At 38.3% G+C, this 24185-nt stretch overlaps 1 protein-coding gene across 1 annotated transcript; it reads left to right on the forward strand.

Moving 5' to 3' along the window:
- Positions 1 to 294: 294 nt before the first annotated feature.
- On the forward strand, positions 295 to 15496 carry LOC124173086 (zinc finger protein 260-like). The gene is made up of 4 exons (XM_046552599.1): positions 295 to 386; positions 6521 to 6584; positions 9904 to 11533; positions 15370 to 15496. Exons 1-4 carry the CDS (start codon positions 318 to 320, stop codon positions 15494 to 15496), a joined length of 1890 nt encoding a protein of 629 aa, XP_046408555.1. The 5' UTR covers positions 295 to 317.
- Positions 15497 to 24185: the final 8689 nt, after the last annotated feature.

Below are 24185 nucleotides of genomic sequence, written 5' to 3' on the forward strand. Positions count from 1 at the left end.
AGGTGGCTTTTGCAGGGATTTTGCGATGAAAATAAGAAGTAACAGGAATATAGTAAAGCGGTAGTTTAAACAAAATAATTGTAAATACATATTATAAATTCCTATCATTAATTACCTTGAGGCAGCTTGCAGGGTAGTATGAAGACTATAGCCATTTGAAACTAACTTTAATTTTATTCGTGTGATGAATTCTCAAAAGTTTTGTTTTAATATTTCTGTATCTCAATCATTAATGATGATTATTGGGGTTTATGTTGCAGCCCAATACCTTAACTGCTTCCCAAGGCGAAAAGGTGGAAGCTCAGGGCAGGGGAGCCATGGTGGCAGACCTGGACTGGACGCTGGTCGGGGCAAAGGAGGAACCATCTCCTGAGGAGAATGACCATGTATGTATAGAATTATTGCTATGGAATTTGATGAATTGTTATAGGAGATTGTGGGCAGAAATGTTAATCAAGGAAAACGCTAGGACATTTAGATTTTTACACAGCTTTAAAGGTAACCCATTTGATAGAAAGTTGCTAATTACTCGAAGAAGTTTTCTTATCTTAAAAAAAGTGTTTTTTTTTCTTTTCATGTTGTACATTTGTATTGTAGTTTTCTTGCCTTATAAAATCCTGGGACAGATAAACTAAACATTATTAGCCCTCCAGTGGGGACGTGGGGATCCTTGGTGGCCCATAGTGTTTCATGTGTTTGCTCTTTTTCACATGATGACATATATTACCTGTGATTGTGAGAAGCTACCCATTATTTTGGTGTCAAATGCCTCACATAGATGCTTGTTATTAACCTGCACATGGTTGGCATTTAATAGCACACATAAGGAAGTTGGCATGTATTGGCCACGAGCTAACAGTGTTTGGCATGTTTATGCTACTTTTATTGGTACCTCAACAAGTGGCCTACTTGCTTGCCTTCATTGCAAGGGGGTGAGGTGCAAATGATCTAAAGCTCTAGCTTTACAAGTGACCAAGCTCAACTTTTTCCCTGTGGTGAGTAACAAAGAGCCGTACTCCTGCAACGCAAGTGTGTGGATTCCCAGTGGTACTGTTTATTGGAAGTATAGTGACCCTTCTTCAAATTCCTTTCATCTTATTTAGGCTGAGGCACAAGTATTTACAGACAGTGTAACCTATTTGATTCAAAGTTACTTATAACTGGAACAAGTACATATTCTTATCTGAAAGTAAGTCATATTTTCCTCTTTATTTTGTATTTAATTGTTGTAGTTTCCTTGCCTTATATTTTTTCTATGTTAAATCTTGGTACCAATGAAGCAAATATCAATATGATATTTATTTTACTATAAACTATCCTGTGACCAATAAATCATGCCTCATGAAAATGTTTATTTTACAACATGAAATCCCAGGACTGATAATTCATTGCTCATTTAGAAAATCAGGTCTCACATTTCAATCAAACTCTGTAGTGTTGTAGTTCATTGAGAGCTGTCCACAAATCTCCTCCCATATTAGGTTATATAACCAATGGTTTTAAAAGTGGAATGCAGTTCAACATTTATATACCTAATATATTCCTATAGAAATGGTCTCCCTTTAAGTAGGAGCGGTAGCCCGGTGTTTATATGCTAGGTTTGATGTTTACATGTAGCACTTTTCAAAATTTGTTTCTACTTTATATTTTACAAATGTCAGCTGTTCATCATTATCTCCATGATTTTCACTGAAAATTTTACGAGGGGTGTTTTTAAAGTAAGTACCGTTTTGACATAAAAAAACAAGTAATTTTTTTTTTTCAAAATTAATTTATTCACTTGTAAAGGCCTGTTTACACGGTACATTAACTCGTACGGGTTAATGTACGAATGCATGTCCCGTTTCATGTACGAAAACATGTACATTTGCGTGAACGGAATTCATGAATGGGCGGTTTCACGGTGATTGCCTACGCACAAGTTTTCACACAATTTTAGGTGACGCAATGTGCGATAGCTTTTGTTTACAATCAAAACGCGTTTATTTCAAAAGGTCAAACCACAAGCAGACAATCAAAGAGCAATTATTTATGTCATATTCAATTACCTTTTTCTCCTTTATAAGTTTACGGTAGTTCCATCTGGCGATAACCGGTGAAATCATCACTGCAACCTTCGTATTCAGCTTGTACAGTTGTTGACGAGTTTACAAAAGTGCCTATAATTTTTATAATGGATTTTGACGACGAGAGGACTGCGGCCGCAGCCGCAATAATATTGATGTCAATGATGGTAGTAGTAGGAACAATGAAGAATGTGCGGAGGAGGAGGAGATCAGTTTGGACTCGGCCGTGGATCCAAAGAAGAGAAGGTGGCCGCGGTTTATTGCATATGGTCCATCGGGAGTTAGCAGTCGAGGATGCGAACGCCTTCCGCAATTTTATGCGAATGTCTGAAGAGCAATTTCACGAAATCTTACGCCTCATCAGAAATGACATAGAAAAGCAGGACACGACAATGCGGGAGTCTATATCTGCAGAAAAAAGGTATCAATCGGACATGGAGGTCATTATTTGTTTATGAAAGTGTTATCTCGTTGTATTTTATTTTAAGGTAGACTTTATTTAATAGAATATACTCCTTTCTTATAGGTTATCATTAACGTTACGGTTTTTAGCCACGGGAGAAACCTACCGCTCGTTGATGTATGCAACCAGAATTCATCATAGCACCATTAGCAAAATCATTCCTGAGGTGTGCAAGAGTATCTATCGCAACTTGAAAGGAAAATATCTCCAGGTATTTAATAAGGAAGACGAATTATCAAGAACGTTTGATGATTATAATTGAAGGCGAAGGTTGGTTTCATTGGTTCATTCCTGTTTTAGGTTCCTCGGAAATGTCAGGAGTGGGAAAATATTGCTGAGAAGTTCAGCAGCCTGTGGAACTTCCCCATGTGTCTGGGTGCCATGGATGGAAAGCATATAGCTTTTAGCCCACCGGCCAGTGCTGGCTCCCACTTTTTTAATTATAAGGGTAGCCACTCGATTGTACTATTGGCAGTCGCTGATGCTCAATGCAAATTTATTTATGTTGACGTCGGAGTCAATGGAAGGGTGAGTGATGGCGGAGTATTCCGCGAGAGTACTTTGTGCAAAGCTATAGCCTGCAACACCCTGACCTTTCCACCAAATAGAAGGCTACCCCATGGGCAAGCAGAGGTGCCATACGTTTTTGTTGCCGATGAGGGCTAGGAGAGTCGTAGAAAATTCGTTTGGGATATTGAGCAACCGCTTCAGAGTTTTTTTGACTACTATCAACCTGAGCCCGGAGAAGGTGGAAAGTGTAGTTTTGGCAGCAGTAGGGCTGCACAATTTTCTTTGTGAAAAGAATGGTGCTGCATACACCGGGAATGCTGAAGGTGACTGCCCTTTACTAGTGCTACCACAACAAACTGGGAACAGACCTACCCAATCTGCTTTGGACATTAGAAATAAATATAAAAGTTATTTTACCTCAAATACAATTTAACTATAAGGTGAAACTTTAAGAAAATAAATTAAACAAGTTATCTCATTTAATACCTTCACTCTTTATTGTCAGAGAATACTTGCAGAATTTCGATCATTATTTTATTCTTCTTGCCTTTATCGGTGACCCCCCTCAGCTTACAGGCAACAAGTTCCCCAAAACTAGTATCGCCATCCTTTGGCTGGAACTTCGTGGAGAGGGAACCTATTGCCTCTGCAGCCGACTTGAGGAACACATTAGCGTCATCAGGTGTGGATGCCTTCCTCTTCCTACCCTCGCCTGATGACACTGGGGTGGAATGGCTCACACTCCCCCGTGCCTCTGCCATTGCCATTGGTGGAGCACTTGCCGGACGGGCATCATCCTCCACAAACACAATGTCCATCACAGCAGATGGATCTCCCAATTCCCCAATTTCCCCTTCTTCCACCACCGGAATCTCCTCTTCAACAGCAGCATATTCCTATGGAATGCAAGGGAATTTATTACTGTCTCTTGGTGTAAAATAACAAAAGAGAAATCGAAATGCCATTTTCCCCTGTGATGGACAGGAAAATGACAAATTGACTTCCTTCACAGCTGACCTCAGTTTAAATAGAGCTTCTGAGTCAAAAACCTATAGCTATTATGATTTTGGTGAACAAAATACATTCAAAAATACCAGCTTTTTCAGCCAAAATCAAGACCTTTCACTTTCGTTGCACATGTATAGTAAAAATGTATTTATTTATAAATATATCACTTAATCTCTCCTCCTACTAAAATTTAAATATTCATTTTTTGCACTAATTGATCTGCAAATGAACTCATCGAATGCTTAGGTAATGGGTCAGTGATGAGGTTGCATGCAGGGTAAAGGGAAACGTAAATAGTTGGCATAAACCTACCTCAACATCTTCATCCAAGGTTGACGTGCTCCCCCTTGGTGAAGTGTACTCATCCAAGAACCCCATCTCTCCGTAATAGTACAGAGATGGTACATAAACCTGAAATTATCAAATAATTTTCAACTTAACAACCAATTCACTAGCTACAGAATAACGATGGGCAGTAGTTTCAATTTTTATGAACTTACGGAATCCGTCCCGGCGCCGCTCCTTTTGGACGTCGTCACCTTCCTTCTCTCTGCCATGTAATTGGTCCTAATAGAGTACCATTTTCTCTTTATGTCCATGGCAGTCGTCCCCGGTCTACCCAAAAACGAAAAAGAAATCCGCAGAAGGCTGGTATGATTATTTATGGTTTTAGCAATCAAAACTTAGCACAATTGACAGGAATTACACAATCTAACGTAGCTGGTATCACGTGAACCACCTAGCAAGAATATGTAAGGAAAGTATATTTAATGACATTAACATGAAATTACTACCTTTCGAATCTCATCTGCTGCGCTATCTCCGTCAGGCCAGACATCCTCTTCCCCTTGTTCTTGTACAGAGAGTTCCTCGGGTCGAACAAATAAGGCCTCTCGCTCACCAAATAAATTAATGATTGTACTTGTCCTTTGGTCCAAGCCATTACTGACCGCAAAGTAAAATCCGTGAAGAGTAATCCAAATCGCGCAAAAGTCGTAAACGGGAGAGTGAGAGGGCCAAAAACAATGCAAGGGTCAAACTGGAGAGAGAGAAGTCCGAATAGAGTAGAGGTCAGGATAAATTAGCTGTCGAAAGATCACCGTAAACACCACAAGCCAAAACACATAGAACAACGCAAGCTGAAAGTGACGTTCCCACTGTCTACCACCAGGTGTCTCTGAAACGAGCGCAACTTGTGCGAATGCATGAACCAAATTAGAACAGGTTCTATTTTCTGTTCACGCATTCATACATTTGTACATTTTGGAGTGGTTACACGGTGCATTTTGGCGTTCATTCTCGCGTTCATACATTTAGACATTAACCCGTACGAGTTAATGTACCGTGTAAACAGGCCTTAAGGCCATACTTTACTCCACATTTCTACATAATTCCCATTATTATTGAGGCATTTATCGTATCTTGGGACCAGCTTTTGTATGCTATCATCAAAGAAGCTTGCCGCCCGACTAGAAAACCACTGCTTCACGGTTGTTTTCACTTTGTCATCATCGGAATGGTGCTGTCCTGCCATTAAGGGTGTGTGCTAGTCGATTTTTTGACCTGCAGCGACGCAATAAATGCAGCAGCGTACTGTGCTACTGTACAAAAAATGCAATGCACTGTTCAAAACAAAGGGCGTGGCATGCTGAGTACATGTGTCGTTTTGCTCCATGATAATGCCCGTCCTCACACAGCAAATCACACTGAAGACCTTATCACTTCTTTTGGCTGGGAACAATTAAACCTCCCTCCATACAGTCCCGTTCTAGTGCCGAGCAAACATTTGTTTATGTACTTGAGGAAGCATCTGGCGGATCAGCACCATTCCGATGATGATGAAGTGGAAACGACCGTGAAGCAGTGGTTGTCTAATCAGGCGTCAAGCGTGTTTAACAATGGCATACAAAAGCTGGTCCCAAGATACGATAAATGCGTCAATAGCATTGGGAATTATGTAGAAAAGTAAAGTATGGCCTTATAAGTGAAAATTATTTTTGAAAAAAAAAATTTACTTGTTTTTTTATGTCAAAATGGTAGTTACTTTAAAAACGCCCCTCATAGTTTTCTAAGTGGAAATCTTTTTCTGCAATGCAGTGTCAGATTTTATCCCATTTTTTCATTCAGATGACTAGTTTCCATTATGTAATTTCAGTTAATTCGTTGCCAAAGAAACCTTAATTATTACATGGTATCACATGAACTAAATTACATCCATTGCAGAGCTATCTAATGAAGATAATATCACAATGCAGGCGGAACATAAATCAAAGACCGTTTACATGTTGAAAAAAATGGAATAATATTTAATTCCCTGAAGTGTTGAAAATATTTTTATTTTGTGAGGAAAAAATTTATGTGGAATTCCAAATTTTGATATAATGTGGTGTATAAAAAAGTTTAAATCAATCCTTTCAAAAAAAGTCCTGAATCTCTTTTCGTGCATAATTATTATCTTGATGATTACTTCCAGCCTACCTTAAGTGAGGATGGGGACCCATTTGAGAGTTCAACTACTGCCCTTGAGTCTGCATTTGGTGAGTACTCTTACGGGTTGCAAATAACTCTATACTTGGTGGGATTGATGTTAATGTGGAGGATATACAAGTAAATGCTTTTAATTAGCCAACTTTTAGTGTGACTAGAGCAATTATTAAAAATTTGACAGTGTCTTATAAGTCAACAATGGAAGCCATGGATGAGTGCTTTTAAGGGCCTCAAATAGTTGCATACAAGTAAGGCTTAGGTCACTTTCAGATGGCGCGGTGCTGTTCTTTAATATAATCTAATGTCCCTACCGATGCCTTCATACCAGTCAAATCATGCAGTGTTCTCCACTGCGCCCATTTCCGGCCGGCACAGCAGCATCAACAGCGTCAACTGGTCGTGAAACTCAGGCTGCTTTCAGATGAGAAAACTCTGGATTTCCTTGTGCCATGCGGAGAATGTAGGAATGTGGAAAGTGGTCTCTTCTGAAATCGGCCTTATTGTGACTGATTCTGAAGGATGAAGAACCTGAATTAGTCATCCATCCATATTTCCTGTTGTCTTTATTTTAAGTAGTAATTGGATAGGGGAGAAGTTTTATATTTACTTATTGTTTCGTAGTCATTTGAATCGTTTTTAATGGTCTTCCGTAACAAAATATTTTTGTTCCACTGAAATTGTTGGGTATGTAACTGACCAATGGCTAAGAATTTTTTCTTTAATTTCTCTATTTGGCATTTTTGACGGTTAAAGAGTCATATCTAATCGATAAAAAGGATGCTGCCTTGCTTCAACCAAGCTTGGAGACTAGTTTATTGAAAGGAAAAAATTTACTCTTTGTAGCCACACACCTTTTTTCCAGAAATGCCGATGAAAAGCGGTGCGAATCCTCAAAATTATATACCTAAAAAGCCAGAATGGAGCATTTTGTTTGAGAATTGGGTATGAAAAGTAAATTTCAGGGTTCATTGAAAATGTAAACGTGGAACTTGGTCAAATGAGGGCAAATATTAGCTTTGCTTTTGGACCGTTTTGAATTCGTGGAAAAATTAGCGAAAATCTTGAATGAGTGCATTCCTATTCACCCTTTTGTCCTTGGGATAAGCAATGGCGCTTTGTTAGGTTTTACTGACAACTAGGCATGAAGCTTCCTTGGAGGAAAAATATGGTTGACATAATATTAAATTTATAGGTGTGCTCCAGAAATGAAATCAGTATGGTTGAGAAACAGCCGAATTCTTGATATCAATCAAATAATTCTACATTCAATCTGCATAATTTCCTGAAAGACGTGTGGTAGGGGGTGTTAGGACTTCCGCTGTTCTTACATAAAAAGGATATGCTCTATGGGAATAAGGACTAGCGTTTATTAAAATCCCTTACAGCTCGGGGGAAAAAGGAATTCCCGTATCTACCCGTTCCGCAAAACAACTCTTTTAATTTATCGCTTCTATCGGACCTGGAAATATAGTGGGTCTCTAATATTTTGTCCTTCGTGTCGCTTTCAAAGAAATCCATTCTCAACTGTTCAAGAAATCTAAGCCTAGCGTGCAGCCTTCGAGTCTCCAGTGGCTCCCAGTCCAATTCACATAACATCTGGGTAATGCTTTCTGTACAATGGTAGCATTTTTTGACGAACCACACAGCCTTCCTTGGTATTTTTTTGGTTTGCTGATTAAGTCTTTCTTCGCCGGATCCCATATGCTCGTTGCATTATCGAGGTGCGGTCGGTTGAGAGCAAAATAACACCTTTCTTTTACTTTCTCATCTGAAAATCTTCCCACAATACGCTTGACAAATCATAATTTCTTCAGGGCTATGCGACAAATATTTCTTATGTGTGTTCCCCCCAATAGGTTCGAGGTTATCGTTTCTCCCACGCAGTTCACTTTGTATGTTGCCTCTATGTTAATACCATCCGCTGCATAAGCATAGTTAAAGATGCACGAATTCAGCAAGAAATGTACCGTCATGTATTTTCTCAGATTAAGTTCAAGTCCCCTCTCTTGGCTCCACAAATGAACGTTGTTTCAGTCCAATGATAGAATTTCATAGTCAGAGTGATCACTAATTTCGCGATAGATGACAGGGTCGTCAGCAGAAAAACGTGTTATACTGCTAATGCGGGAGCAGAGTTCATCAATGTATATTATGAACAGCAGGGAGGAAAAATCTATTTTTCCCTTAGCCAAAATAATTGCTGAAAGAGAAAGGTCTTTATACGTCGGTGCAAAAAAAAAGAAATAAGAGATGACTTTGGAGAGAAATTTTACCTTGCAAAAGCAGAGCAGGGAATTCATCTCTCTTTAGTTCCCAGAAGAATTGACGATAATGTCATACTGACCCAAAATAATAAATTAGCCCTTATTCTTTCTAAAATACATCATGATTATGCCATTGATGCTGAAAGGGATAGCCAAAATAAATCTGATATGGTTACATCCTACAACAACTTAAATTGACGTTGATGTAGTGGACGTCCAATTCTGTGCAAAAACTACACTGCAGGACGTAATACAAGATGGCAGCCTTCGGTCTTTTTTTACTAATTATTAAAAATTTCTGTTTCCATTGCTCTTGGCATTTTAAAGGTTCATTAAATATCTTCTGAAGTTATTGGGAGTGGTTTTCTGCAGAAGAAAGCTTGGGAAATGATTAAACTGCATATAATGAAAAAGAGTGGAAATGCTACTATCCCAACACAAATAAGAGCTCAGGCTTGCGTGCCATACTTGGAATATCTGCCCCTGGTGCCGCTCCAAACCATTGCTTATCTGATGACAGTTGGGTATATTTCACTCAAGGGAGTTTCTTTTGGCTGTTTGTCCATTGCATTTATCTTTGAATTTTAAACTACCTCTATAAAAACTAATCCAGGAAAAAGTCAAAATATTTTTCTAGATACTCATCTGTAGTACCACAAAATTTATTGTGATTGGCATTGTTAGGAACCTTTTTAATTTAGAAAATATTCACCGATCATTAAATATTCGATTGAACAGAAAATATTTTTCCCTTTTTAAAGGACCAATTCTGAAAGGGGTATAATTTTATTCTTTTCCTGCAATTGGAAGTTATATGTGTGATACGTATGTGTGTGCTTGATTATTTGTATACGTATCATTTTAATCCATGATTTAGTCTTTTTTGTTCTACTACACCCTTGTTGCCCTCGTCATTTTTATGATATGTGTTCTTTTCCCCTCCATTCATTTATATCGAGTCCCTTGGTTCAAGTCCAAGTTGGGCAGCAGTTGTACCACCTGACTTGTGCATTTTACCATCCATTCAATGGATTTTAAATAGAAGATGATGTAGTCTTAAATTTCATGGCTGACTGTGTTAATTGCTATTTGAACTTTTCTCTAGGGGTCCCGACTGCCGAAGCAATGCCCGAGGAAACAACATCAACTTCATATGTGCTTGCAGAAGGAAATCTAAGGAATCATTCAATTGATGACTGCATTGGTCCCACACCTTCGGTGACACAGATTGATTCCAAGGCTGAAACATCCCATGAAGAGATAAAGAAAAATCTGATAGATGAAGACTTGGAAAAATGTAGTGCTTCTGAAACTTATGAGATATCAAGTTGCTCAATTCCTGATGACAGACAATGTAATACCAAAGACATTGAATCAATTAAAAGCAGCAGAGGTGGAGCCGCAATGGCTGTTGTTGGGGAGAGAAGTGGTTGTGATGCACCAAATACCTCACATAACCTTAGGTTTATCAGAATAAGTAGAAATTACAGAAGTGGCTGTGAGACCATCATGGGAGGCAACAGCGAGGTACTTAATTGCTTGATCGAAAATCCAGGGAACAGTTACAGTTCAAACGAAGATTCATATAATTGTTTTAACTGCAAAGATGTGTTCAACAACAAAAAGGAGCTTATCAAACACATGAAAATTCATTGTGTTGCTCGTAATTTTGATGCTGCAGCAGAATCATCAATCGTAGGTGTGTCTCTGGAAGCACTTCCATCAAGCGGACTTATCAGTTCTTGCGAGCCTACCACCTCAAAGGGTTTAGAAGAGCTGGATAGGAAAATGCTAGAGCCCATGCAAAAAAAAAATGTGCTCAACAAGGAAACCAGTGGAGGAAAAGGGGACGAGACAAATACAAGACTATTGACGAGAAGTTTCACAGTAGGAGAGAAATCAACTACACAAAGTTTATCTTCAAAGTCATCTAGCATTAGAAATGTACGCAATCACGTGGGTCCGAGAGAGGAAGATAAACCCTATTCATGCAGCGAGTGCACTGAGTCCTTCACTCAGAAAAGGGACCTCACCGTACACAAACTTACACACACAGGAGGGAAAAGGTATTCTTGTAGCACTTGCAGCAAGTCTTTCACTCATAGAGGTCATCTCGACATTCACTCGCGAACACACGCAGTAGAGAAGCCTTTTATGTGTAAGGTCTGCAGCAAGTCCTTCTCTAGGAAAGACAATCTCGACGCTCACGCACGTACTCACACAGGAGAAAGGCCTTTTTCATGCAACGTGTGTGAAAAGTCTTTCTCAGATAAGAGTAACTTAGTTAGACATGTACGCATGCATAAGGGAGAGAAAACTTTTTCGTGCAGAATCTGCGAGAAATCTTTCACTCAGAGATGTCATCTCGACATTCACTTGCGAACACACACGGGAGAGAAGCCTTTTTCGTGCAGCGAGTGTGAAAAGTGTTTCTCGCGTAATAGCACCTTAGTTAGACATGTTCGTACTCACACGGGGGATAAGCCGTATTCTTGTAGCATTTGCCGCAAGTGTTTCACTCAGAAAAGTACTCTCGAAAGTCACTTGCGAACACATACCGGAGAGAAGCCTTATATCTGCAACCTGTGTAGCAAGTGCTTCGCTAGGAAAAGTCAGCTCACCTCACACACTCAAAGACACGCGAGAGAGAAACCGTTTTCCTGCAACGAGTGTGAAAAGTCTTTCTCGAAGAAGAGTTACTTAGTTAGACATGTACATACGCACACGGGAGAGAAACCTTATTCTTGTAGCATTTGCGGCAAGTGTTTCACTCAGAGTGGTCATCTCAAGAGTCACTTTCGAACACACACGGGAGACAAGCCGTATATCTGCAACGTGTGCAGCAAGTCCTTCATTCAGAAAAGTCACCTCAACTCACACATTCGAACACACTCGAAAGAGAAACCTTATTCTTGTAGCATTTGCTGCAAGCATTTCACAAAGAGACGTTCTCTCGACACTCACATGCGTTTGCATACGACAGAGAGGCCTTAAATCATGACACGAGTGTGAAAAGTCTTTCTCGAATGAGAACCACTTAGTGACACATTTTCGTATACACTCGAGAGAGATGCCTTAGTCGCAAAGCCTTAGTAGAAGCAAAATGTGCGAAAATTCTTTAAACAGGGGAAGCAATGTGGTGGGACCCATGCAAAACGCACGCAGAAGAGACCTTTTTCATGCAGAATCCGCGAAAATAATATTTCACTCAGAGACGTTCACTTAAGTGTCACATGCCAAACCACACGGAGTAGAAACCTTAATCGTGCTGCGAATTTGAATATCACTCTGGACATAGAGCCTCTTAGTACAGTATGAACCTATGGGAACTACAGAACCTACCGTTTCGCGAAATTCTGGTACTAAAGAGGTGTGGTTGTCCAGTGGGATTGAACTGCGCATATATGTTTTCACAAATTTTCGTTTTTTGTTTGATGCGTGTTATCTGTAATTATGGTGAAACTCTGGTGGCGCTGTGTCTAAGAATTAATTGGTAGATTTTTGATGAAAAGTATCTTTGGCATTCAAATGTTAATTCAGTGAAAATATGCTATTGCTTACGAATTTCATTGCTTCCGAGAATGTGAATGTTATTTATCAAGGTTCTGCGGCTTTCGTACGCGTGATATGTGCGTCTAGAGTATGATTGACGTATGAGCGCCTTTTATAGTGAGGAATGTATGGTATTCAGGGTGGGTAAAAGCTTTGGACATGTGTACAAAAACCCGAGTGTTGATTTATTTCTGCAGCATCAGCAGCAACTCTTTCATTCCATGATGCGACCTAGTAACCGATTCGTACACACACTGAAGATGAACGTTATCAATGCAACAGTTGTTGGAAGTGTTTTACAGTGAGTGGTTATCTTGACAGATATTCATTCATGCTCACACATGTGAGCAGCCTTGTTTATGCATATTCCGCATCAAGTCCATCATTACAAGGAGCGGCCCTGACTACCACATGTGTAAACGTACAATTGTGATGTATTATTATTGCGTAGTTTGCTCTGTCTTTCACTGTTAGTTCTAATCCCAACCTACACTTTCGCTCTAAATTGAGAGACTATTCATGTTGTGTGTGTTGCGTGGTTTCAGATAAGTCACGTTTACGCATGCAACATTTTCTTGCGGACAGGATAATTTGTATAAATGTTACAAATGTTCCAATTAAACCTCATGCAAAGCTGCACTAAGGAGTCTAATAGTTAATTCTTACCTGCACAACGAGAAATGAATGATGGTATTGTGTCAATAGGGATAATGGGCCATCTACATATTTCTATGGAATGCATAGCAAGTAATGTATTTTTGAATTTTCGTAATGAATATTGAAGGAGAGCAGTTGTAGAAAAGGACACACCCAGGTTATCAGATTAGGATAAAGTACCCTAAAGTCCAGTCTCAATATACATCTCCTAAATGGTTCCGAATTATCATGGAATTAATCCTGTCCTTTGAATATTCTTTGTAGAAATAATTATTCTTCTGTCCACATTTTCTAAATAATGTGATATTAGTGCACAATAAAAGGCTTATGGCCGAGTTTGATAATTTAACGAATTCAGCATGTTATTTATTCTCATTGTTAAAATATATGCAATTTTATTCCTATTTCTCCGTTTTCACTCGCGGCTGAGCGATTCATCACGATTTGTCGGAATGCACCGTCAATAGGATAGCAAGGATAATCGTGGGCCATTAACGTTAGAACGGTGAAGTTGCGAGAAAAGGCAGCAATGGAGGTGGAAGATGTACAAACATTGGCAGAGTGAATGGGGATGTTATCGGAGGGTGGGAGAGTAAGCAGAGGATGGGGAGTGGATGCTAGGTGGCGCTGAGCGCACTTGCAGGAATTGCTAATGAGAAAATGATTCAGAGGACACGTCGGACGCAGCCAAAAGTAGTACTACGGAGTGAGCGAACAATGGATTCATCTTTTCACAAACTTTGGCTGCAATCCGTTCAGCCGTCTGGAAACACATAGTGTACAGATAAACATGTATTAAAGATTACATATAAAAAAGATTAAGCGTATCCTGACATTATCTTATCGCCGAGGAATGCCATAGTTTCCTCCTACAAAGCTAGGTTCACATTTTTATGTCTAGAATTTATGATAATTTGTATGCAAATGTGATTTAAAAATTTATCTGTGAAAAATAAAAAAAGTCCAATCGACTTTCATATTTCAATACCTTTTCAAAATGAAGAAATGCATTTTAGGTTAACTAGACGATTCCCCTTTCTCCACTCATATAGTTTATATGATGTAACATTTGAGGGTAATCTTGCATCATTGTCGCCTCCAGAGGTGCCATTGGGTGTTTATAGTTATTTATTGCCAAGGAAAAAATCTTTTTTATGGATAGTTGCTCACAATATGCTTGCGTTCAATCGTAAAATAAATTTATACTAATTTTAAAATTAAATAAACTGTACTAAAATAAAAATTTTTGGTTAAATATAAGAGCAGCCATTGCTTAATTAGCAACGAGAATTGACACCCGTGCATGGCGCCCGATATATCGAACGGCTGTCAATGTTGTAATATAGATAAAAATCAGGAAAGAACAACTTGAGGAAATATAAAAGAATAAGATCAACCTTAAGGACAAAGACGAGATGTAAGTAATCAATGTATTAAGAAAAAACTTCAATAAAAATAATTTAATTACCCTGTGCGGGTGACTGAGATTCTTCGAATGCCATATCCTACATAAATGCTTCTCAATTGGATACATTCAAGTAGTCAACTAAAATATTAGAAGAACGGTGAAAACTGGCATCCATGTCAACTTAATATAGTATCACTATATTAGCGCATGTCAATTTGAGCCCATAGTAAAATTATAGACGCACGTCCGATGAGTCGGACGCTATGCACTAATGGGTTATCCCTCAGGGAACGGGAACGTTTTTAAACGGTCTGCATGGTGAGTGCGGGGAGAACGTTTTTCTACAGATGGCCATAATTTCTTATCATTGGTAGCCTTTCCTTGAGATTTCATTGCCGTCCTTTCGTCGGTGGCTTGAACTCGGCCAAACCTAGTGGCAGAGAGCACAAAGGCGTCTTACGAAGACTGTGTACCCTCGACACGGGGAGCGCTGTCCGGAATATTCCTTCTCAGAGAGAGAAAGAGCTCCCTGCTTTCCGCGGCGCATTCACGATGAGAACCATTCCAACGAATCCTTGCATTTCCTAGCAATTTATTTTCCTTGCTGTTGTACATAAGCCGGGGAAACTTATGTCAACGCATTGGTATCTATTTTTTATACTTTAGGTGGTGGTTCTTCAGTCTCTGAGTAATTACCAAGGACATTACATTCGTGATCTGTCGTGAGGGGGTAGGGTGAGCAGTCCCAGATTATGAGGGTGCACTACCTGCTAGATTGATCTTGGGCGTGATTCGCGATGGCGAATAATCGAAATTGTCTATTTTGGTGGGCCTTTGGTGCGTTTCCATTCTGCATTTCAAGGATATATGTATCCGAGACATCGGAAAGAGGTGCGAGGGTTCTGGAAAAACACGGCATAGTGACACTTTTGTGACTTTGTCGTGTTCTGCAAGAATCCTGTGGCAAGGAGACAGACGACCCCATATGAAAGGCCAAGTGCCATTCAGATATAAAGGCGAATACACCGAGTCGAGTGCTCCTGCGGAGACTCGTGCATGTGCCAAACATCACGAGCCTTGAAATGCAGAATGAAAGATCAACAAAGAGCAACCAAGAATAGATAATTTCGTTAATCCGCCATCGCCAAGCATGTATGGGGAAGGCCAATGCACAACGTGTACTTCGGAAACTCATCAGCTACACGCTCTCATACAGCTACTCGCTCTCATACAGCTACTCGCTCTCATACAGCTACTCGCTCTCCAACGCCTCGAAGAAACTTCCCCAAACCAGCTAATTGCAATAGCTTGCCGCACATGCGCTGTCGGTTCGCTGCCTGTTTATTACATTTGTTTTACTGCTGGCATTTAACGTGTATGATCTACGTATATGTATTACTAACATTCTACGGAAGACAACAATACATATCAATTTTCAATTTACCCCCTGGTTTGGAAGTTAGCGGAGGTTATATAGAACGCATCCGTTAATTTTAGTGGTATAAACAGCTTGTTTTCGGCCAGCTTCTAGTGAAAGATATGGCTTCTTCATATCAAGATTGTATTTATAGGAACGAAAACTACGGTAATGTCAGGCGCTCAAATTAGGGAAACTTGATTTTACGCGCATAAAACGGGTACTTTTGGGGAAAATATTAAGAACAGGAAATACTATGAAGCCGAATATTTTTGTAAGTACATGTTACATTACAGAAATGATTTCTCTTTCGTATGCTTTTTGTTGCATTGAAGTTGATTGCTTCGTTTAGACGCTAGAGCTCCACAAACTCGGGTTTCTTGCTTTTTTACAGACAGTACATGAGATGAAAATGATGCAAGACCCTTTGAGAATATTGGTAATAGAATACACAGATCAGGACATTACATTCTGTTCAGATCGCCCCGTGATTAGGAAGAGGAAAATTCTGGAGCTCCTGAAGGAGAATGAAGAATGTAGCCCGAGGACGTTCAAATGGAGCATGCTATCCCCGGAAACGGTAACGAGGAGGCTGATGAAGGTACATAATTCGAAGTGATTGATGCAAGAGGACCGCATTCTTTCCAACACAAATGAGACTTCCACTTCTACAGAAAAGGGGGAAAACTTGAATGAAGTGCAAAAGCAAACATGAGAAAAAATGGCTGTTCTCGAGCGATTGCAACTTCTCTAATCAAAGTTGAAAATAAGTCTGTTGCTTTCCCTATCCCTGCCTGTTTGTGATAGTGCCAATTTTGAAAACTTGGATTTATCATTTTGAGACAGTGTATGGAGAAATTCCTGAGAATATTCAGAGTATTGGTATATTTTTAGTGAAAAACATAGTACCTGGGTGTAATGTTCAATCCATCCAGACATTGTCCAAGTGTTATGTTGCCATATAAAGAAGGTCACTTTTTATCAATACCATATTTTAATATAGAAAAATTAATTAGTTCGGCAAATAAATCTACAACAGAAAGATGCTGATGAAATGTTGTGTCCTAGAAAATAAAGGTGATGGACCCTCAGAAAAGATTATTTTTTCCACTGTTGACCACTAACCTTGTATTGTCCAATAGCATTGCTTATTCAAATGTTATTGTGTTCAAACCCAAACCCTATTTGAGCATAAAAATTACGTGAAGAACCATTTGGATGATAGTGCAGTAGTGGGAGCAGCAGGTGAGTTCTCTAAAGGATTAGCTAATAATTCTTACGATGGAGGGTTTACTGTAACTGCACATGCCTCTCCTTAGATCTGCCTATGATGAGAAGTTTCGAATCCACACGATGTTTTTTTCGGCTAATGTTTCGAGCCAATAGTTTTATTAATGGCCTTGCCACAGCTCGCATACAGAAATCATCTTTGGATTTAATACCCAGACGGCACAGAACCCTCCGTATCTAATTCGTATGTACATAGTACCCATTGACTAAGGGGATACTATGCTGCTCCGTCGCTTTTCGTCAATGGATAATTTCCGTTCGCGGCCTGTCGACGAAGCGCGTACGCAGCATGTGAATGTCCGCTACTAAGCACGTACGACTGGATACGAAGCGCGCAGGAACACGGCACTCAGGCTAATCTCAATCGTTTAGGTCGAAATTAGATATATCGTAACTCGCACGATCGAAAAATGTATCGAACGCAAAACAATCGATAGCTACCGACCGTAGCGAGAACCTTGATACGAATCATTATGAATGGTAAGTTCTCAATAGGTAAATAACACCATATCATGAATTCTAATTACCATGAAAGACTCACGACCGACAAAGTTTTTGTCGGTTAGCAGCTGTCAGTCAGCTGAAATGCAGTTGCCATGTGTGAGCACAATGAATATCTTACGATAGGGTTGACATATGTTAAATTCTGAATTCCATTTGCACTCATACTGGCATAATCTGGAGATATATCAAGTCTGAGCTTTTTATTGTGGTAAGAATTACTTAACTTTCTTGCCGCTTACAGCTGAAGACATCCATAGAGATGCATCATCGCTTTTCAAAATTTACAATGTATTAAATTGATTATGTAAGAATGCCATTGTAACAATTGAAGATTACTGCTATCCAGTATGCTTTTATCTCCGTCATATTTGGCTGGCTGGGAAATGCCTTCAGTATGCTTCTCAGATTTATTTGTTTAGGCTGTTCCCTTTTCATTACTAGCTGAACTGAACCAGTCAGATCAATGATATTGACTGATCTTATAGTTATCTTGAGTCTCAGGTTAAGTAGTATAAATCAAATAGTCACTAGAACAGATTAGTTCCAGACCACATAGTCTCTCTGAGAACAGCCCAATTCCAGAGCAGTACAGACCAGTTACAGACAAAGCTATACCTGGGTCCAGACCAGTTTACCCACCCGTTGTCCAGACCAGTTGCAGACCAAACTGGTCTTGAGCAATGTTTCAATTTCTTCCCAGTTCCAGACCAGCTACAGACCTTTCCACCCACGTTCCAGACCAGCTTCACCCACGTTCCAGACCTTTTTCCAGCTCAGTTACAGACCATATATTTTTACCTGGGAATAGTTAAAGAAGATACAAATGAAAGATATTATCTTTTTTGTAGTTTCATTGGAGAGAAAACTAGGAAAAATACCTAATCATAGAAGCCATTGCAGTAAATTAAACAAATTAAACCAAAAATGAGGGTTTAGCTATTTCACTGTTCAAGATTTCAAATAAGTGACATTGTTTCGGAGTTGTGTGTAAACAAATTGAAACTTCCTTCTCAATGGCTGGAAAACAATAATTTTTATCGTCACCATCGTTATAGATACTCTTCAAATACCTTTATGGAAAATGCATAGTGAGAAAATGAAGAATTAAGGATAAGTTATTTTATACGCGAAATTTCAAACCCCTCACCCGGATTTGACGAGTTCAAACCTCAAGTAATATTATGTTCTTCCGAAATACATTTTTTTATTTTTATCATCATTTTCGTATAAAAAATATTTTGCGATCGATTCAGTACTTTTATGGGTTATCTCGGACAATGAAACTCTTCGAAGGGTTTATAATGTAAATCTAATTACCTGTGAAAGTGAGTTTTAAAACGTGAGACTTTATTTCTGAGAACTATTTAGGAAATTTTAGGACAGCGAGAAATTATTCTTTTAAAAAGAATTCAACGCGACCATTCTCCTCTGTTTTCCACATTCTTTCTCAATGAAATATAGATCTTCCCTTTGTGTAGCTACACACACACACGTACCTCCTCAACACCTGATCCTTTTTTTCTGGAAACTTACCCTTCCCTATCCCAACCTCGTAGTAGAAACGGCGCACAGTGGTCCGGATTGCGACAAAGTAGAACAAAAAATCAGATTTTTGAAGGATTGTTTTGAAAATTGCGGCAAGAAAGTTAAGTAATTCTTACTACAATAAAAAGCTCAGACTTGATATATCTCCAGATTATGCCAGTATGAGTGCAAATGGAATTCAGAATTTAACATATGTCAACCCTATCGTAAGATATTCATTGTGCTCACACATGGCAACTGCATTTCAGCTGTGAACTCCCATCAAAGATCTAAGTTGATAAAACATGTTAGCATATGACTTTTGACAAACCATCAATAACATATCCCCTGCAACGGGAAATTTTGGATTCGTATGGAGGTGGATGATTTTAATGCAATAAAATAAATCCATACAGGCAATTTAACATTTATTGATGTACTCAAAACATTCTCTAGTATTAGTAAAACAGTTAACATGTATTGTAGTAGAGAAAACGTCTAGTGTCCATCGCCATCAATCCTGGAAAATGAGAATTGTAACATTTAATAACCAGCTAAGTAATAAGTACTTAATGTAACTTAAAATTGTTCCACATATTCTCGAATATGGTTATTTAATTTCAAGAAAAACCCTTCATGCACGAATGAATTTATAGTGAGACTAATACTTTTATGCCATGAAAAACTGCTAACAATATGGTTTCTAACGCAAGAACAGTAATTTGAAATATTTCAACTTAATCGATCTGAATGAATAGTATTTTTAATATACAAGTTAAGCCAAATATCAACCTAAATTGTAACCACAGTGAGAACATAGTAATAAATAATCTAATATAACTATTGGGTTGAAAGAAGTAGCTCATTAATTGCACTAATCCTAAAAATTGTTGATGCAAAAGTTTGTTGATTTACTATCGATTGTAAAAATATGTTCCATTTTCTTACATTAAAATAGTCAGCGCAGCAGATATGGGTTGATGCTGACCAAGGCATTTTCTTTAAATCTCCACCTGCAACAAAGAGCCAATTTTTCCGCAAACTTACATTTTTAACGAATATATGGCAAAAATATTTTTATGCACTAATGGGTTAATACTCCATGATAAGGTGCTTCTTTTCTTGTATCTCATTTAATTATTTGAAATAAATGTTGAAATTTGCAATATTCCCCAATTTTTAAACAATTTGTGCGCATATCTTTCCCAAAAAATTGAAGAACATCTTTAATACTATTTCCTGAAAGTAATAACAAATTGATTTCTGACAAGGGAATTTTAAACATACTAGTATAATAATTGCCCAAATTTTAAACATTTGAAAATTAACCGTTTTCCTTGGAGTGACGAAATAAACCATTTTCACAATTGTTTTGATTGCCCTAAGTAGTATTGGTTGTTGGGGTGCGTCGATGGCTACGTCATTCTGCTATTGAAACCCTATGCTTTTGACCTAACCTTGTGAAAAAATGACAGAATGAAGAAAATGGGAATTACTTTTAATTGTTGATAAACTGAAGTGTAACCCAAAATTAACTGAATGTATTCCCTGATATTGAATATAATAGTTTTCAGTAAAACAGTCTTAACCCTTAAATGACCATAAGGATTGCAGCCATTAGATTGCATAAAAATATGTTTTTAGCCCTCTCATGCATGATTTACTAAATTCAAACGAAAACATTTTTTAAAATGAAGTTTCTACATGTGATATACTCTAATATTGAAGTAATATTGTTATAAATTAACATTTTTGCCATTTAATGGCAAAATTTTGACGTCCTCATATGAGGGCATTATGCTTGAAACAGGTCATTGTGGTTTAATCGGCTAAACTTATGAATTGGATCTTTTAGGTAGGAAAATATTCAACTCTACTCTTAGTATTATACTGTCATTTATTGTTTATTTAACATCCATAGAAACATTTTTCGGGTGCTTTGTGACTACCTTTCGTTAATTTACACATGTTGTCACGTTCAATATTTTTAACATTAACCTTGCAAAAGGCAAGGAAATTACCAGCAAACATTTTTAATTACTTTACAAAAAAATTAAATAAAAGCATTATCTCCAATAGTTCCTGAGATACAGTCTGGGATAAATATGTCCCTACGGATGGTTAGGGTGCAATTTATTCGGAATACGAAAATCATGTGTGCTGTTTAATACTCAGGAGGTGATACAGTGGACTGAATGTATAAGGAAACTGAATGCCACTGAATGGTACTTTAATAAAATGCGGAGGCATCAATGCCATTGCGAGACGTCTCTGGGGCAGGTTCTCCTGGATGTCCGAAGCACACACTTTCTTCTCAACTTTTTCTGTCTACATGTCAAGAGCACGGCGAGTAGATTGAGGGGGAGATATTCGCGGCGAAGCTTCTACCCTGTGACGTGGCAATCGCGTGACGTCACACACCTGAGAGGGCCAATCTGAATTCTCGTATGAAGATTTTCGCAGCTTCTTTTATCTATGCTTGAGGAGGTTCTCGGGTATTGCTGCGTACGTAACATTTTCACTCAACGTTTCACTCCTTCTACTGGGAGCGTTATCAAGAGAATGGAAGGAATTTATTCTCGTCCCGAGCTTATATATGTTTTTCATTGCCCATTGTTGTGCCGGATTTGAATTTTAGGCGATAGCCGTTGGTCATTATATTGGGCTAGGAACCCTCTCCATATACGGCTGAGGTTATACCCATCCTCCATATTGCAGTTATTAGGCCTATTCAGGGGCGAATCCAGGATTTCTGTCTGGGGGGGGGGCACAAGCAAGGCCGTATCCAGGATTTTGTTCTGGGGGGCACAAGGATATCTCGTAATACAAAACGAACGCAATGATAATGGGACTTTATTAAAAATCTCGCATATTTTTGAGGGTCTGGGGGGGAGCACGTGCCCTCGTGCCCCCCTCCCCTGGATCCGCCTATGGGCCTTTTCGTTATCTCGATGGATTCACGTATAAGACGCGAATGATATTCTTCCGTCTTCGCCAATACCCGTGTAGCAAGGTTGTGTATTCGAATAATGTTTGACCACAACAATGGGCAATGAAAAACATATATAAGCTCGGGACGAGAATGAATTCCTTCCATTCTCTCGATAACGCTCCCAGTAGGAGGAGTGAAACGTTGAGTGAAAATGTTGCGTACGCAGCAATACCCGAGAACCTCCCCAAGCATCAATCTGAATTGACTGCCAATGTCGTCGGCATATATTGCTATATTTACGTATTACTTATTTTATTCTTATTTCCTTTAAACTGCACGAATCTAGGGACAGAATTTTCTCGTGATCTTACAAGGCTAGGGGTATTACTTCTTCAAATAAGTACCTAAACAAAATCCGATTACGCTTCCAAAGCCTTTATTATAAGTTGGTGTCTGTACATGAAAAATCGTTATTGCAACAGAAATGCTTCCTAACAAGCAGGTCAGGGGTGAACAAAACTCACAAGTAAAGCGGATAAGGATAAAGGATTAGTTTTAAGAATTAATTGGAATGTATCTCCCACGCACCACTCGTACGTTCCACCGTTCTACCAGTCTTTTGACCAGATTTTTGTAAGGTATTTCAGGATTAATAATAGTTATACCTTTACTACACCATTTCAGTTGGTAAAGCCAAATTAACCATCCAGATTTTGTAAATTTTTTCCATTAGATATGAATAGAATATAATTTTTTTATTATCTCATCTGAAATAGTGTCGCTATAACTGGATTTCTAAAAAAGATTTTATAATCATGTTCTGAGGTACATACTTTTCATGCAAATTGCTTTATGATTATTACTTGTAATTGATAATCTAAAAATTAATAATCTTACAATAATGAATGAATATCTATGAGAAAAGCTATTCATCTCTGATTTATTCCTTTTCGTATCTGTTGGCTTATCTTTGTAGATGAATGGCATAATATCCTCACTCAAGGGATTTCCTGTTTTCATTTGTTTTTAATTTTTTTCATTCACATTTATTTGTCTTTTTTCTATGTGTCTGTGAATGATACTATAAGGAAGAAATATATTAATTGTTTTGCAACATTGAATTCAATAATTATGCATTTAAAACTGAATGCCTATTTTTTATAATTGAATTATTTTCTTTAGTGGTATCATACTATATTCTGTTAAACAGTATTTCAAGGCACATTTGTGGAAATAGCATTTCATTGAATGTGATGTAATTATACTAGGAATTTTTTAAATTGTAAAGCAAACTGTCGTGAAGCTTTATTCTATATTGCGTATCATGCTCCATTCAGATCAGATTTAATTAGTCCTGGGTAAAGTTTCAGTGATTTCTTTTGGCTTGAAATCAGTATTCCATATGGTAAATCGGATTCAATTATGATATTTTTTTCTAACAAAGTGCAGGGGGACACCCTGATGTTCCCTTGCTATTTGCCATGATGCTTTTTAGTGCTGTGCTTCATAGCCCACTTCATCCATAAAATTTGAAACCTTATCGCTAATCAAAGCTAGCGCTATATTTTTCAATTTTTTATGCATATGATATGAAAACATTTTAAGAGTAAAAATTAAAATTATCGAGCTTAACACATGAAAATTGAAATTAAATGCGGGTTATTCCATGTCAGTTCAGCCAGGCATGGCACCCACCGACTCAGATTTTAAAATAATTTTTGTCACTAGCTACTATCACCTATCCAATGACCCATGTAAAATATTTCCTCTCTCACTCTCCTAGTTTGCAAGATATGAGGAGTCGAAGTTTGCGAGGTTTGCTCAGAAGTGGCGCTAGTGAGAGTCAAATTCCAGAGTGTACTGGGTAAAAATTCATAACTCAGAAACCACACAATATATTTGAATGAAATTTTGACCCCTTGTCTATCCACTTTCAGCTTCTGTAGTAACGTCTTTTATTCCCCTTGCATTGTTATGTTAGCCAAAATGATGTAAACACTTGTTATTTAATATTACTTCATACTTTCAGAATTATCACCAAAAGTCAGAGTAGTTAACTCATCCAATTTTTTTATTGAAGGTAAATATGTGCTCCAATATACT

Source organism: Ischnura elegans, assembly GCF_921293095.1.
Source record: "Ischnura elegans chromosome 13 unlocalized genomic scaffold, ioIscEleg1.1 SUPER_13_unloc_4, whole genome shotgun sequence".
In the NCBI taxonomy this organism is placed as follows: Eukaryota; Metazoa; Arthropoda; class Insecta; order Odonata; family Coenagrionidae; genus Ischnura; species Ischnura elegans.